General features: G+C 44.9%; 1 protein-coding gene across 1 annotated transcript in view; it reads left to right on the forward strand.

The window, feature by feature from the left end:
- The window catches only part of LOC141944172 (alpha-2-macroglobulin-like protein 1), a 31,860-nt gene extending 20,884 nt beyond the window's left edge, over window positions 1–10,976 (forward strand). Inside the window, exons 29-39 of the mRNA XM_074870276.1 lie at window positions 21–177; window positions 1,328–1,402; window positions 2,196–2,349; window positions 4,602–4,783; window positions 5,192–5,407; window positions 6,642–6,763; window positions 7,538–7,628; window positions 8,146–8,214; window positions 8,464–8,566; window positions 9,735–9,776; window positions 10,752–10,976. Coding sequence (XP_074726377.1) covers window positions 21–177; window positions 1,328–1,402; window positions 2,196–2,349; window positions 4,602–4,783; window positions 5,192–5,407; window positions 6,642–6,763; window positions 7,538–7,628; window positions 8,146–8,214; window positions 8,464–8,566; window positions 9,735–9,776; window positions 10,752–10,777 — 1,237 coding nt within the window. The 3' untranslated portion in view covers window positions 10,778–10,976. The remainder of the gene's footprint in view (window positions 1–20; window positions 178–1,327; window positions 1,403–2,195; window positions 2,350–4,601; window positions 4,784–5,191; window positions 5,408–6,641; window positions 6,764–7,537; window positions 7,629–8,145; window positions 8,215–8,463; window positions 8,567–9,734; window positions 9,777–10,751) is intronic.
- The last annotated feature ends 2,442 nt before the right edge of the window (window positions 10,977–13,418 follow it).

A 13,418-nucleotide genomic window follows, 5' to 3' on the forward strand; every position in this document is an offset into this window, starting at 1 on the left:
CCTTTGTGCTCTGCTCACAGGCTGACAGCTTTTGTAGCCAGGTCCTTTGGACAAGCCAGCTCTCACATTTACATCGATAAAAATCATGTGCACAGCGCTCTGCTCTGGCTGCAGAAGCACCAGCTGCCCAGTGGCTGCTTCCAGAGTGTGGGGAAACTCTTCAACAATGACTTAAAGGTATGGCTGCCAGACATGGGAGTGTGAGCGGGAGGAACACAGTGTGGGGCATAGGGTTGCTTCCCCAGGATCTTCAGCTCTGCACAATAGCACAAAGCAATGTTCCCATGGCCTAGTGTGGCCAAGGCAGCTTCTCAGAGCAGCATGAAAAAGCATGGCCTAAAACAGCAGGCATTTCCTCCATGTGAGGTTTTAATCTCTGCTAGGTTTTCTTCATTTTCACTCTAGCCAAAAGGCATCATAACTAATTGTGTCAATATACTTCAAGGGCACAGGGAGGAATATTTTTATATCTTAGTGCTTGCCTAGAACACCCTGTCTGGATTCTCCCTCCTGTCATGCCTTATGACGCACAATACTCTCCAGATAGGCCTGACTGTGCTCTAATATGGGATTATCTGAAGACACAGTTGTCCCTCCACTGCCCCAAAAGTATGACTTCTCCTGAAGTCTGGCATGCCCAGAATGACCCCTGCAGTGTAGCTGGAAATGCACCAAACTCTTGGTGAACATGCCCTAGTGCTCAAGTGCCAAACAGTGTGCATGCAGTATGGCAACACTTTTTTGAGTAGCTTTTGCCCCCCCACTCCCCTTACACTTCAAAGTTTCTGCTATTCAATGTGAATGATGCTTTTCAGCATCTTAGCCCAAATTTCCCCGCTCATTTTAGATGTAGTCTGAGGATGCAAGCAGAACTTCCCCAAGAATGAATATTCTCTAATGGGAAAAGAAGTTCCCTGCAAGCCTGTTTACCCATATTAGCCTGTAGCTTCTCACAGTCAGGTGAATTGTATGTAAACTTGTGTTTTTTCTTGTGTGCAAAACCTGCATCATAAAAACTTTGTTCAAGTGTCCAATTGTAACATATTTAATAAAATAAATAGCTTAACAGTTTGCTTCATGTCCTTCTATGAGAAGGCACGCCTAGGCTGTATAGCTCTGAGGCTGCTCTCAACACCAGATTTTCATGATATTCAGTAAGTGAGCCTGGAGTGCTTTCCTTTGGTCCCCACATGTCCAAGAATTCCCAGAGGCATGCTGCTGTACTCTCTCAGATATGCCATCCATAGGCAGTTTCAGTGGCTACACAATGACAGGCAAACAATGGTTGGTTTTGTCTCTTTCTGATGTTTGTCTGTGTGACTTGCAGGGTGGTGTGGATGATACAATCTCATTAACAGCCTATATTACTGCTGCACTGGTAGAGCTCCATCTGGAGAAGAATGTAAGTCACAACCGAGCTCTTGCAGGGCTTGGGAGCGTGTTCCACCCTTCATTCCTGCTCACGTCTGTGGTTTCAGGGAGTACCCAGCTTGAGCTGGTGAAAGGTTCTGTCATGTCCCACCTTCATACAGAATAAGCTCAACAGAAAATTTTTAACTTGGTAAGGAGTTCTTAATATAAATGGCCTGATTTGCAGCAAAGCAGACCATCTGCAATTCCCAGCTGATTTCAGGGGAAACAATTGTCTCTGAAAATGGCTCTGGACTTACAGAGAAAGGCAATAGTTTTTATTAAACTGACCAATATAGCTAAAGGAGAAGAAAACAGACCATCTTTTGGGTATGCAACCCTCCCTCCTTCAGACCTGAAATAAAAGCAGTGATCTTCAAGCCAAGTTTAGAATATTGTAGCCACAATGGGCTGATATTCCAGCCTTACAGTTCTGAAAACAATGCTGTACCCCCTCGGGAGCTGAGATCCACAGAATGTAGGTCTGACAGTTCTGAGCCAGCACATTACCAGACACTTCTTACAGCTGTATTCTCCAGTGTATTAACAATCCCCCGTTACAGTGATATGTCCAGTCACATCTTTGTTTTCAACCCACAGTGAGTAATGCTTTGTCCACTCTAGTTCACATTCCACACTCCAGTTCACTAGTTCACATTCCTCTGAAAGAGATGCTAGCACTGAAATACATCAAGGATGTAGCTGGGATACTTGAGGGTTGGGGATAGATTTTCACAACAGAAAGCAGTCAGAGGAAAATCACTGGGTTTGGATTCCTTTCTCAGGACACCATGCTGGATAATGCCTTGCATTGCCTCAAGAATGTATCACTTGATAAGACAAACCTTTATGTCAAGGCCTTGATGGCTTATGTCTTCACACTGACCAAGGACATGGAGATGAGAGAGCAGCTCCTGGATATGCTAGAGAAGGAAACTGGTAGGTTGTTGCTGTTTAGAAGATTTCGGGTTCTAGAGATAATGACTGTGTTTAAGGCTTGATATCTACAGGATTTAATTGCAGTGGTTTGGGAAATTTAACTATTCTCAGATCAGCTTTTGTGTCAGAAAATGGTAATTTATTGAAGCTGTGGAAGTCTCTATTTTACCCAGGAACCAATTTCTAATCAAAAGCAGCAAAGGTGATCCATACTTAATTTGTATGGTCAAAGTACTCGCTTGTGCTGTGGTGCTCCCATCATTCTTCAGCATTTCATACATAGTAAGAGGTCTTGCAGAGGAAACTTGCCTCACCATGTCTATCCAGCTTCTGGTCAGGGCATTTACTTGCAGAATTCAAACCTTCTAACTGCTTCCCCTTTGCTGCTCAGGGCCCTTGGTGGATGAACCTTTTTTGTTGTGTTGCTGAGCTTGGTTCTTCCTTTTGTCTCTTTAATGTGGAAAAAAAAAATGGATTTCTATCCTGAATGAGGATGCCAGGTGGGGATTTCAAAGCACCTAAGCCTATGGTTGAACAGTTGGTAACAATATTACCTGATTTGACTTAAGTAAGTTCTTTTCCACATCTGTTCATCTGGCAGTATGGTGAACTACACTGGGGACTGAAAAATAACCCAGAGGAAAAAAGGAAGAGAGGATTTTTCAGCCTGACCAGCTGCCAGTGCAGTTCACTGCACAGCCACTCAAGCCGCTCAGCTGGCTTCGCAGGGTGGCTAGTGGGTGAACTGGCAGAAGTAGAATTGCCACACTGAGTGCAATACATTTTCAGAGCTGCCTCTGAGAAAGTATATATGGATCAAATGACTGGAGAACATCCTTAGTGGTGTCCAGTCAGTCTGATGCTTCGAAATTAGCAGGCACTTTGGAAAATGTCTCCTTAAGGTCCTAAGGCATGGAGCACTACTAACTGTGGTAGTTTTCTTTGGCTCTTGCTTCCACTGATAGTAGTTAGCAATGACTTGGCAAGAGCAATGTGAGGAAAAAGTGTTGTGCTACATTTTTAAATGTGTCTGTGTTCTGCCAACTGAGTCTAAGGATGTGAATACCAGCTGCGGGCAGTTTACCTGTTGAAGAATCTCTGCCCCAGAGGATTATTTTCTGCTGGCTAGAGACATCTTCCTTGTCCTGGTGGCTGGGATTCTGTTAGCCTCACTAACAGGATTACAGCTGGATCTCAAACAGGAGTTTGGTTATTTTTAAAGAATCAAGGTTAACCTGTAGGTCATTTGCAGCTCCAAGACACCTTTCTACTAGTTCATGAAAAAACTGTTCTGCTTATGTCACCTTGGAAGTAACAAATCACAAAATCCTCATGCAGAAATCTTCCATTGTGATAAAGATAATGAAGTAACACCAGTCCATAGAATTCCTGAGCTAAATTCTAAAGTCTTTATGCTGGTTTTCTGCAAACAAGTGATTTTGTGATTCTTCTTTCAAAAGTGAAGGTTTGTTCTGAAAACTGACTTTGAATTTAAAAGCATTTCAGGTTTTCAAATTTGTACCATTGCAGAAGATGTCTACACTGGCACAATTAAGCCAAATTCTTAGCTGAGTTTTGGTTTAGCCCCCTACAGCAAAACATTCAACTAGACTCAGATGCATTCAGTGCCTGTGGGCTTGGACAATAGGTGGGAGCCCAGCTCTAGCTTAAATTGTCCTTGCCTATATATTGCAGTGAGGATGCCAACAAAATAAGTTGGATATTCTTGCTCCCCTAATAGCCTGCCATCAATTATCCCTCAAAGAGTGAATGATTCTTGTACAATAGATACAACTGACTTGAAATGAGTCCTAAAGATTTTCAGCACAGAGAGCTCTGTTAGACTATCCTAGGTAAATGCAGGAACAGCAAAAATCCTGTAGCTTGGGGACATAGCTTTGAATATACACAGAGCTGAATAAGACTAGGACTGTACTTTAAACAAAAAGCCTCTGTTCAGAGTCAGTTAGTTTCTAGGGGAACTGTTTCCTAGAGGAACTGGTTGAGGATTTGGGACCTGGAACTCTATGTGCTTTCCAAGGAAGAAATGGAGCCTATCATAGGTGGCTGGCCCTTCAGAGTACAAAAACAACAGGAGGGATTGGCTTCTGTGCTCTGAGGTGCACCAGAAAGGCACATGCATTTCTGAGGGTCTATAGGAAACTGCCAGTCCTCAAAGGGTGCCAGGGCTGGAGAAGCTGATGTTCACAGAGATCTACTGTTCTTCTCTTCCATGTTTCTTCCCCCATCAGCAGAGCTCCTGACATCCCATTCTAGTAGTGAAGAATCTTCTTCTTTGATTGAGACAGTAGCCTACATCCTCCTGGCTCATGTCTCCAAACCAGACTTGGCACCCAATGAAGCCTCAGTGAGCAAGCTCGTGCACTGGCTCAGTAGCCAAAGAAATGCCTTTGGCGGATTTGCTTCCACACAGGTAACAAACCAAGGAAAGTCATGTGGGAAGGAGAGAGTTACTGTGCCTGGAGTGATGCGCGCATCTCTCATGTGCATATCACTCGAGATCCATCCTTTGCAGACAGGCATACGTGACCCCTGATGGGAAGGGGAATGCCATGGGAAACTTTTTCTGTGTGGTGTAATTGGGATTACCCAGGGCCTGGGACTGCTAACCCCAGGGCTCAGAAGCCACCCTTTCCAGGTAACAGAAGTCATCCTGCTGCCTGTGGCATAGGCCCTACCTATGCACTTAGTGGCATGGAACCTGCTTGTGTCAGAGTGTGAATCAGGGCCATGAGGAGTGTGGTTCTTCCTGCAGTGCCTGATCTAGTGTGCTGGATCTTGTACTGCACAGCTCCACAGTAAAGTGACTCTCTACCTTTAGGACACAGTTGTTAGCCTGCAGGCCCTCGCTCAGTATGCAGCCCTGATTCCTCAGGAAATCAGAGACGTAAAGGTGACCGTGAAAAGCAAGGAGACTTCTCCACTGGAGTTCCATGTGCACACGAAGAACAAGTTGGTCCTGCACCAGGCATCTCTCCCTGCAGTCCCAGGGATATACACAGTGCAGGCGACTGGCAGTGGCTGTGTTTATGTACAGGTGAGCATATATAAGGAACGGAACTGTCAGATTTTGCCACTGACTATTCAGGTTTGGCTCTAAGCAGGCACTATAGCCCCAAATTCTGAATAGAATTTGGCTTTCTAGGCAGAATCATGTCAAGCTTGAAGGAGCTCAGGTATACTCTGCTGATATGGTTTTATTGCAACCATCTATGGTATCTTCTTCTCAGAAATGTCTCAGCTTTGCTACAGAGCCATGTCACTGTTAAGAGATCAGTAAATCTGAAGTCAGGAATGATGAGATAGAGAACAGTACCTGCTTCTGTATCGAACATATGTTGCTGATGTCACTGCTTCAGGAGTTGAGCACTGTTTATCTTCTGATATAATATTTTTTGGGTTGTTACCACATGCAGAGATGAGGAGTGACCAAGGTCTACTTATCCCAGTACACCAACACAACTGGTCCATCAGGAGAATACATCTTATTTTTCTAGCAGCTTTGATAGTGGTCTGCTTATGAGCCATTCAAGTAGCGAAGAACTCAAGTCATTCCCTGTGAAAACTTCCTTCACTGGGTCACTTCTGTTCAGCCATCTCTTATGATGCTCACAGAGAATCTACAAGCAGTGTATAGAAAATAGGACACAACAATTACTTATTGTTAATGCATGTAGGAGGTAACTAGGACTCATACTACTTGGCTACACTTGAATATAGTCATTAAGCATAAGACACCTGATGAGTACTGGCTGGCCAGACAGTCACCAGACAGGTAGAGGAAGACTGGCCTATGCTGCTCTTTGGAGGAGTGTGATCATCCCTCTTGCTGAGTTGTCCTCTTCTGATTCTTTGCTCTTTCTTTCTTTCTTAAGGGTTTTATATTTATTTTGTCAGTATTTTCCTCTTGAGACCTAGAACTAGTAACTATTATCATGTCAACAGGTAACAGTTTCTTTCTCCCTTGTGGGCAGGGTTTTAGCTAATGTACTTGCTCACACCTTAATATTTTTTTTTCAGTAAGACTGAGACAATATTGTACTGGATGAGGCCCTGGATCACAGATAGCTGAGCCTCCATGTTAAGGGTTACATTTGGCAGAGGTATCTGACACTGTGCTAAACAGCACATGTATGAACAGAAAGCACAGTTGGGGCCAACTGTGTTAGCCACTGGTTACCAATCTGTTAAAAGCTGGAGGCACAGGTAGTTCTTTAGCTCATACGGGGAACCTCCGGGGCACTTTACAGAGATGTTTTCTCCCCCACCAGACCACTTTGTACTATAACACCCCACCACCAAAAACAGAAGACGTTTTTGTTCTGGATGTGGAAACAGTACCACGAGAATGTGAAGGTGTCAGGAAAGAGATTGACATCCATGTGTCTGTCAGGTATGAGATCCCTTGAGGCTCTTTCTTCAGTGGAAAGAAGTTGGAGCCTCAGTAGTATGTTCAGAACCCCATAAAAACCTCCTGTCTGTGGAAACAAAAACACAGGGGAAGACTCTTCTTCTCCATAGATCCCAAAGACATTGTGAAATGAGAATTAAGGCCCAGAGAAGCATGGGAACGCACTGGCACTGGCTTGCAGAACCACAGCAACTATCTCAGCCAGCATGGAGCAGAGCTCAGCAGCCCCCAGAGCAGTAGCAGCTGAGATGGCAACATTCCCAAGAGTCAGAGTTCCCCCCATGGGAGACATTTGGCAGCCTGGGATGAACCAGCCCTGAGGTGCATTCTCCTGCAGTGTGAACCTCTGCTGGAACCTGACAGCAGAAACTCCTGTTTGGAGTTATCCCTATCCTTATTACACTTGCCTGCATCTGTCTAGGATGAGCATCTTGGTCCATATTCTCCATGCCCTACTGTCCTGAAAGAGAACAATGCCAGCATTGCATGTCTTAACCTGTAACATCAAAGATCACTTCCACCTGTTGGAGAGGGCAGCACGAAGATTAATGATAACACATTTGCTGCACAATCTGTCTCCATGTTGAGCAAGTAGATGGGGGCGATTTTTTGTCCCTTTCTCCCATCAGTTAGACATGCTGTTGAGCTTTCACATCACTGTAGAACAGGCCAGAGTTTGGAACTGTTCATTAGTATCTCCTAGAAATTCTGTGATGCCTTCCACATCTAATGTGCTTCTCTCGTGCCTTTTTTCAGTTACGTAGGGGCCCGTGGGACCAGTAACATGGCCCTGGTGGAGGTGGAGATGCTGTCAGGGTTCATTCCTGTGAGGAGTTCTCTGGAAGAGGTAAGACATTTTCCTCTGGCCTTCCCTGAAGAGACGAAAATCTATTTTCCAGAGGTAGTTCAGCCAGAAATACCCAAACATCTAAGAACTGCTAGAGAATGGTAGGTACTTGTCTTGCTACACATTAACTAAACTAAGCAAGTGCAGATGTAGTGGGCTATTTCACAAGGCAACTTTCAACTTGCAGAACTGATTGTGCAGTTTTTCATGTTCAGTAGTGAGGATCACATATGCAGTAAGACATTGGAGAGGAGCTGAGAAGCACCTAGTTAGAATCATCTGGGGTGCACTGAGACACTTCGCCGTTGCCAGTGCCATCTGTAGGGGTACTCCATAGAGTGATGTTCACCCCATAGAGTTCAATGGGACATTATAGCTGGGGAACAGACCTTCTCCTGACTAGGCTAAGTGCTTTCGTCAACTGTGGTTTACCAACAAATACCAAACTTGTTTTGAGACAACAGGGAAGGCCAATGAGCTGATGCTAACCAGGCTCATCTCTTGTTTTTCTATACAGCTGGAGAAGATACCCCTGGTGAAAAAGACAGAGATAAAACCAGACAAAGTCACAGTCTACTTGGAAGAGGTAAGAGGAAGACCACAGGTAGCTGCCCATTCAAGTAGTAGCAACTGCAGTATTTTGCACTGGGACTCTCAGACATCAGGAATACAAATCTCTAGGCTGGTCAAGCAGGATAAAATTTTGTCAAAAAGAGGAAGAGGGTGGAAGAACCTGGAAAGATAGAGAAAGAAATCTCTGATGCAGAGGGAATAAAGTTGGTATGTAGGTGACTTTGAGACGGCCAGTGCATTTCTGCTCACTTCTTCTCTCCAGCTGGGTGAAACTTCTCTGAAGCTTAACATCTCAGTGGAACAAGATGTCGAAGTGCAGAATCTGAAAGCAGCAACAGTGCATGTCTACGACTACTACAAACCGGGTGAGATTTCACTGACATAGACAAACAGTTACAGAGTACCACCACTCAGACACAGTTCTATGCCCCTTATTCCCTTATCTCCCTTATTCCGGTGCACTTCCTCCTGCAACTCCAAGCCTGGGTTTCCTCTGTACAAAACTTCCACATTCAGCTAGCAGAATCACTTGCTTTTCTGTTATTGAGATGAGACTGCCTGGCACTATGATTATGTTGTGTTGTGCATGTGTTCAAAATGACTGCTTTTTGACTTCCTCTAGCTTCAAGCTACATCTCTGTGGAAAGAAAGTTTCTCTGTCAGTTTACCATGTCTTCTCCAGCTCCTTAGCTCTCTTGAAAATACTAGACATTTATTTAAAATCAGTGTTACATACTGCCACCCTGATCCACCAGGAGGCAGAATTTAGTTCTATGCTTTTCACGTATAGTGTAATAATCCTACCATCCATTGGGTGCTGCCATGTCTCAGAGGGTAATAGGAAAATAATTTCTTACCCTTTAAAGCTCTAAATGAACTATCAGCACACAGAAGAGAGATCTTGGAGTCATTTTGAGTGTCTCTGATTATTCAGTGATCAGTATGAGCCAAAAAAGCAGATGGAACATTAAGAATTATTTTTTTAAAAAGAATTTGAGAACAAAATGGGAAAACTACCACTGGAGCTTTAGAAAGCAGCACCACAGGCCTATATGTTGTATACTGAATTCTATTCTTGTTTCCCCTTCCACATGATGTCAAGAAGAGGAGGAGACTTCTTAATCCAGCCTTTACAAAGCTAAATATTGTCACCTAATATGCTCTTTCTTTGTTATTCCATCCCGTACAAGAATTTTTGTGCTTAGTACATACAATCTAAAAATTGTTATCTGACATGAAAATACTAATTGTCAGTAAAAAAGCAAGGCTATCAGGACATGCTACTGAACGGTTCTCTATTTACAAAACTTTCCTTGCATTAGAAGGTATCACAATGCATAAGAGGGTCTTTTACAGCTGTATGGGAGACATGCTGGGGAGACAGACCTGCTGTAGACATTTTTCTGTTCCTGCATTCATAGTGTGAAGAGTAAAAAGTTAAGATAGTGGGATGGTTGTGTTAAAGAGAAAGAAGCTTGGCATTACCCTACCATGCAGTTCTGCAGCTTACCACCCTTTCTTTTGTTTCTACAGATGATCGCGCAGCAAGAGAATATGTTTTCCCTTGCAGTTCAGGTTAGTGTTATCAGGCCTCCAAGGTGGTAACAGCTGAAACAGAACAGAGGACTGGTGGTAAGCAAGCAAACAGCCCACCTCTGCTCTGTATTTAATTCCATCATGTTCTTGGACTGCAGGTTAAATGGGGATCATAGAATCATAGAATCACAGAATGGTTTGGGTTGGAAGGGACCTTAAAGATCACCTAGTCCCACCCCCCTGCCATGGGCAGGGACACCTTCCACTAGACCAGGTTGCTCAAAGCCCCGTCCAACCTGGCCTTGAACACTGCCAGGGAGGGGGCAGCCACAACTGCTCTGGGCAACCTGTTCCAGTCCCTCACCACCCTCACAGTAAAGAATTTCTTCCTTATATCTAATCTAAATCTACCCTCTTTCAGTTTAAATCCATTACCCCTCATCCTATCACTACATGCCCTTGCAAAATGCCCCTCCACACCTTTCCTGTAGACCCCCTTTAAGTACTGGAAGGCTGCTATAAGGTCTCCCCAAAGCCTTCTCTTCTCCAGGCTGAACACCACCAACTCTCTCAGCCTGTTCTCATAAGGACCTCCTCTGGACCCACTCTGGACTTGTGCACCTTCAGGTTCCTTAGATGGTCTCAAACCTGATCTTCTCCTACAGTGGGCAGTTCTTCCTTCTCCCAGCCCCCGCCTTTACCTTTTGAGTCTTGGACGGTGTGGCTGGAGCCCTACTGCTGGATCTACTGTACTAGTTGTGGGCACAGTTTCTAGTCCAGGTATAATCTCAGTGCAGACCAAGGAAGGTTAAAAGGATCTATTTATATTCCATTTCTATACACTCCTCACATATGCACTCCTTGCAGCATCCCAAATCTGAATGCAACTGGAAATGCCAGTGTCAATGACAAAAAGATGTTGCAACTCATCCCTTAAGATCTTTTAGTCCTTAGATAGCTTCCTAAAAATTCATCAGCCACTTCTTTGTCTTTTCTTGCTCTTTCTTTCCACAGATGTCTCGAAGAAGGGTTCCTACTAGAATGCCCTGGTTCTGCAACCAGTAATTGGAGTTTTCTGCTTCCAGAAGAAAAAATTCATTCCTCTGGTCTTCCTCTTCTCTGCTGTGTTGGATGCACCCTATTTCCTTTGATCTATGCCCTAAATTTCTATGTGAAACTTGGCTTGATACCCAGTAGTCTGAGATCAAGTGAAATAAAGTATGTGGAACTTGAAAAGAAGGCAGCTACTTGACAGCTGATGAAGTCCACACAGCTTTGAATGCCTGAAGAAGAGAGAAACATTACTTAGGTCATGGTTACATACTCTGCTTCTGGTCACCATAGTGGCCTCTCCTCCCCGAGCCCCATCTCTGAGCTACCTTCTCAACTGAGTTAACACAACAGTTTGACTGCAACCAAACTCCAAGCAAAAAAAGGCATTTTTAATCCTGATCTGGTTCACTACATGGCCCTGTGAATCATCTTCCTGTCACAACTGAAAAGTAGGAACAGGCAAGGGGAGGCTAAGGGAGAACTACTTTACCAGCTCTTTCAGTCAGAAAAGGACTGTATAACAGTGCCTTATGAAGGGAGGCCATGAGCCTGAAATAACATCCCCTCCAAATTCACTACATTTTGTGTGGCCTCTTGTTTGCTTCCATTTCTTATGTCAAGCAGGAGTATTTTAGAAACTCAAAAAGGGCATGATCATGCAGATCTCACTTTCAGGTCCCAGTTCCATTAGATCAAGGGCTCCACGATTTTCTTTCAATGCCTACTGCTTTAAAAGCAAGTCTGTCAAGCCACACAAAAGAAGGATTAGATCTGAATGTGTTTGTGGGGCTGTTTTTTCTATGGCCTGTGCTTCCTTTTTTGGAAGCAAACATTTGTAATCTCCTTTTAGTGATTCAGCTACCTTTCATAAAAAGAAATAGCAATACCAGTCAGTGATGGACTCTGTGTGCATGCAGGACATGCAAAGCTAAAGCTGCTGTAGAAGTTTAATGCAAAGAGAAGACATTAATAGATGTTACTGTGTAGTGAACCATCCATGATTATCCTGAGCTTGTGGCAGTTTCACCTTCCTGAAGATATGGCAAATAGCTATTGATGTCCTTACAGCTTCCTCCATATACCTGTCTAGCAGAAGGGGATCAAGCAGCTAGCTAAGAAATCCTCAGAAAGCCAGCAGAGAAGGTCGTGTGCATATACTATGGATATAGGGTAGACTAACTTGTGTAAATGACTTCTGCACGTCACCTTCTTGTAGTGCCAGGACTGGGGTAGTACCTGAATGGTAGGTCCTGTGCAGCGGGCATGCTCCTGGAGCTGGGGCTAGAAAAGGATGCTTTTCCCTCAAGACACAGACTGAGCAACAGTGCCCAGGAAGATGAAGAAAGGGCCTACATGTCTGAAAGAGACCAGGAGGTGCAGAAGAGCCCTTGGGGTTGACACAGTGTAGCTAGGAGGAGTGGCAGAGGCAGGCAGAGACCTTTCAATCCACATCCCACCTGTAGGGTTGCTCCAGCTGTGGACCTGAATTCAGATGGAGACAGCAGAAAAAAGATACTGCAATCCTGTGTGCGGTTGACTGTACCTGCAAATTCACCTCTTCTGCCTCATAGGGGGCTTGCCCACCACCTTTACTGCTGGTGCCTGAAAATCGCAGTGTGCATGAATTCCCTCTGCACACTCCAACTCCTGATTTACTGGGAAAACAGCCTTGGAATCTAAAAAGGACAAAAACTCATTATGTACCCTGGCTGTGAAAGAGGGTGATCACAGGCTGAGAAAGAATAGGACATACCTTGATAAGCTTTAGGGCTCTAAACAGCACCATATAAACCAAACAAAAACCCCCAAAATTCAACAGTAGAAATTCCCCTTACCTGGCTAAAACTAACCAGCCCTGACCCAGGAACAAACCTCTTCTAACCACTCCTCTCCCTCTCTCCCTCCCTCTTGGAAGTGGGGAACCTGAAGCAGAGAGGAGAAATGAGAAGAAAGGAGGAGAGGGGGAGGTCGGGGACTTGGGTCTGGTGGGCTGTGTGGGGAAGGGAGACAGGGCCCTCTTGGGTGAGTAGGGACATTGGGATGGAGCTCTAGGTGTTGGGGAACCCAGGAGCTTTCCCCACCCTCTGGCAGTGTGGTCAGCCTCCTCCTCTCACAGCCCTGGTTGCCAAGCTGCCCTAAGACCTCTGCCTGGTCTTAATGTCTGGGCCTTCACCACCACTCTGCACCCTGACTTCCCCTAGTCCCTTCCCTCCTGTTCTCACATACCTCATTTTCTCCTTCCCTTTATTACCTGCACCAAGATCCTCTCTCTCTCAGGGTGTCTCTGAGACCCACAAACATTCCCACAAAGGCTCCAGTCCACCCCATGCTCCTGGGACACTCCTCTGCCCAGTAGCGCTCCTGTCAACCCCTACATGCAGCCGAGGGGCAATTATTCCTGGTTCTCCCCTTCCCCTTCACACTGCCCTGCTCCTCCATTGCCCACAGCATAACTCCAAGTCCCAGTATCCACTGCCCATGTGGTCTGCCTAAACTGCTGCCAGAGCTGCTTGTCCCAAGAACTTTTGCTCCCAAAAAGGTCCCTGTCCCTTCCAAAATTCTCTGCCTGCCCAAGCATTTTGTCCACTCCTGTATTTCTTCTCTTTTCACTTTAATGGTTGGCAAATC

The sequence above is a fragment of the Strix uralensis genome, chromosome 5 (assembly GCF_047716275.1).
Source record: "Strix uralensis isolate ZFMK-TIS-50842 chromosome 5, bStrUra1, whole genome shotgun sequence".
Classification (NCBI taxonomy): domain Eukaryota; kingdom Metazoa; phylum Chordata; class Aves; order Strigiformes; family Strigidae; genus Strix; species Strix uralensis.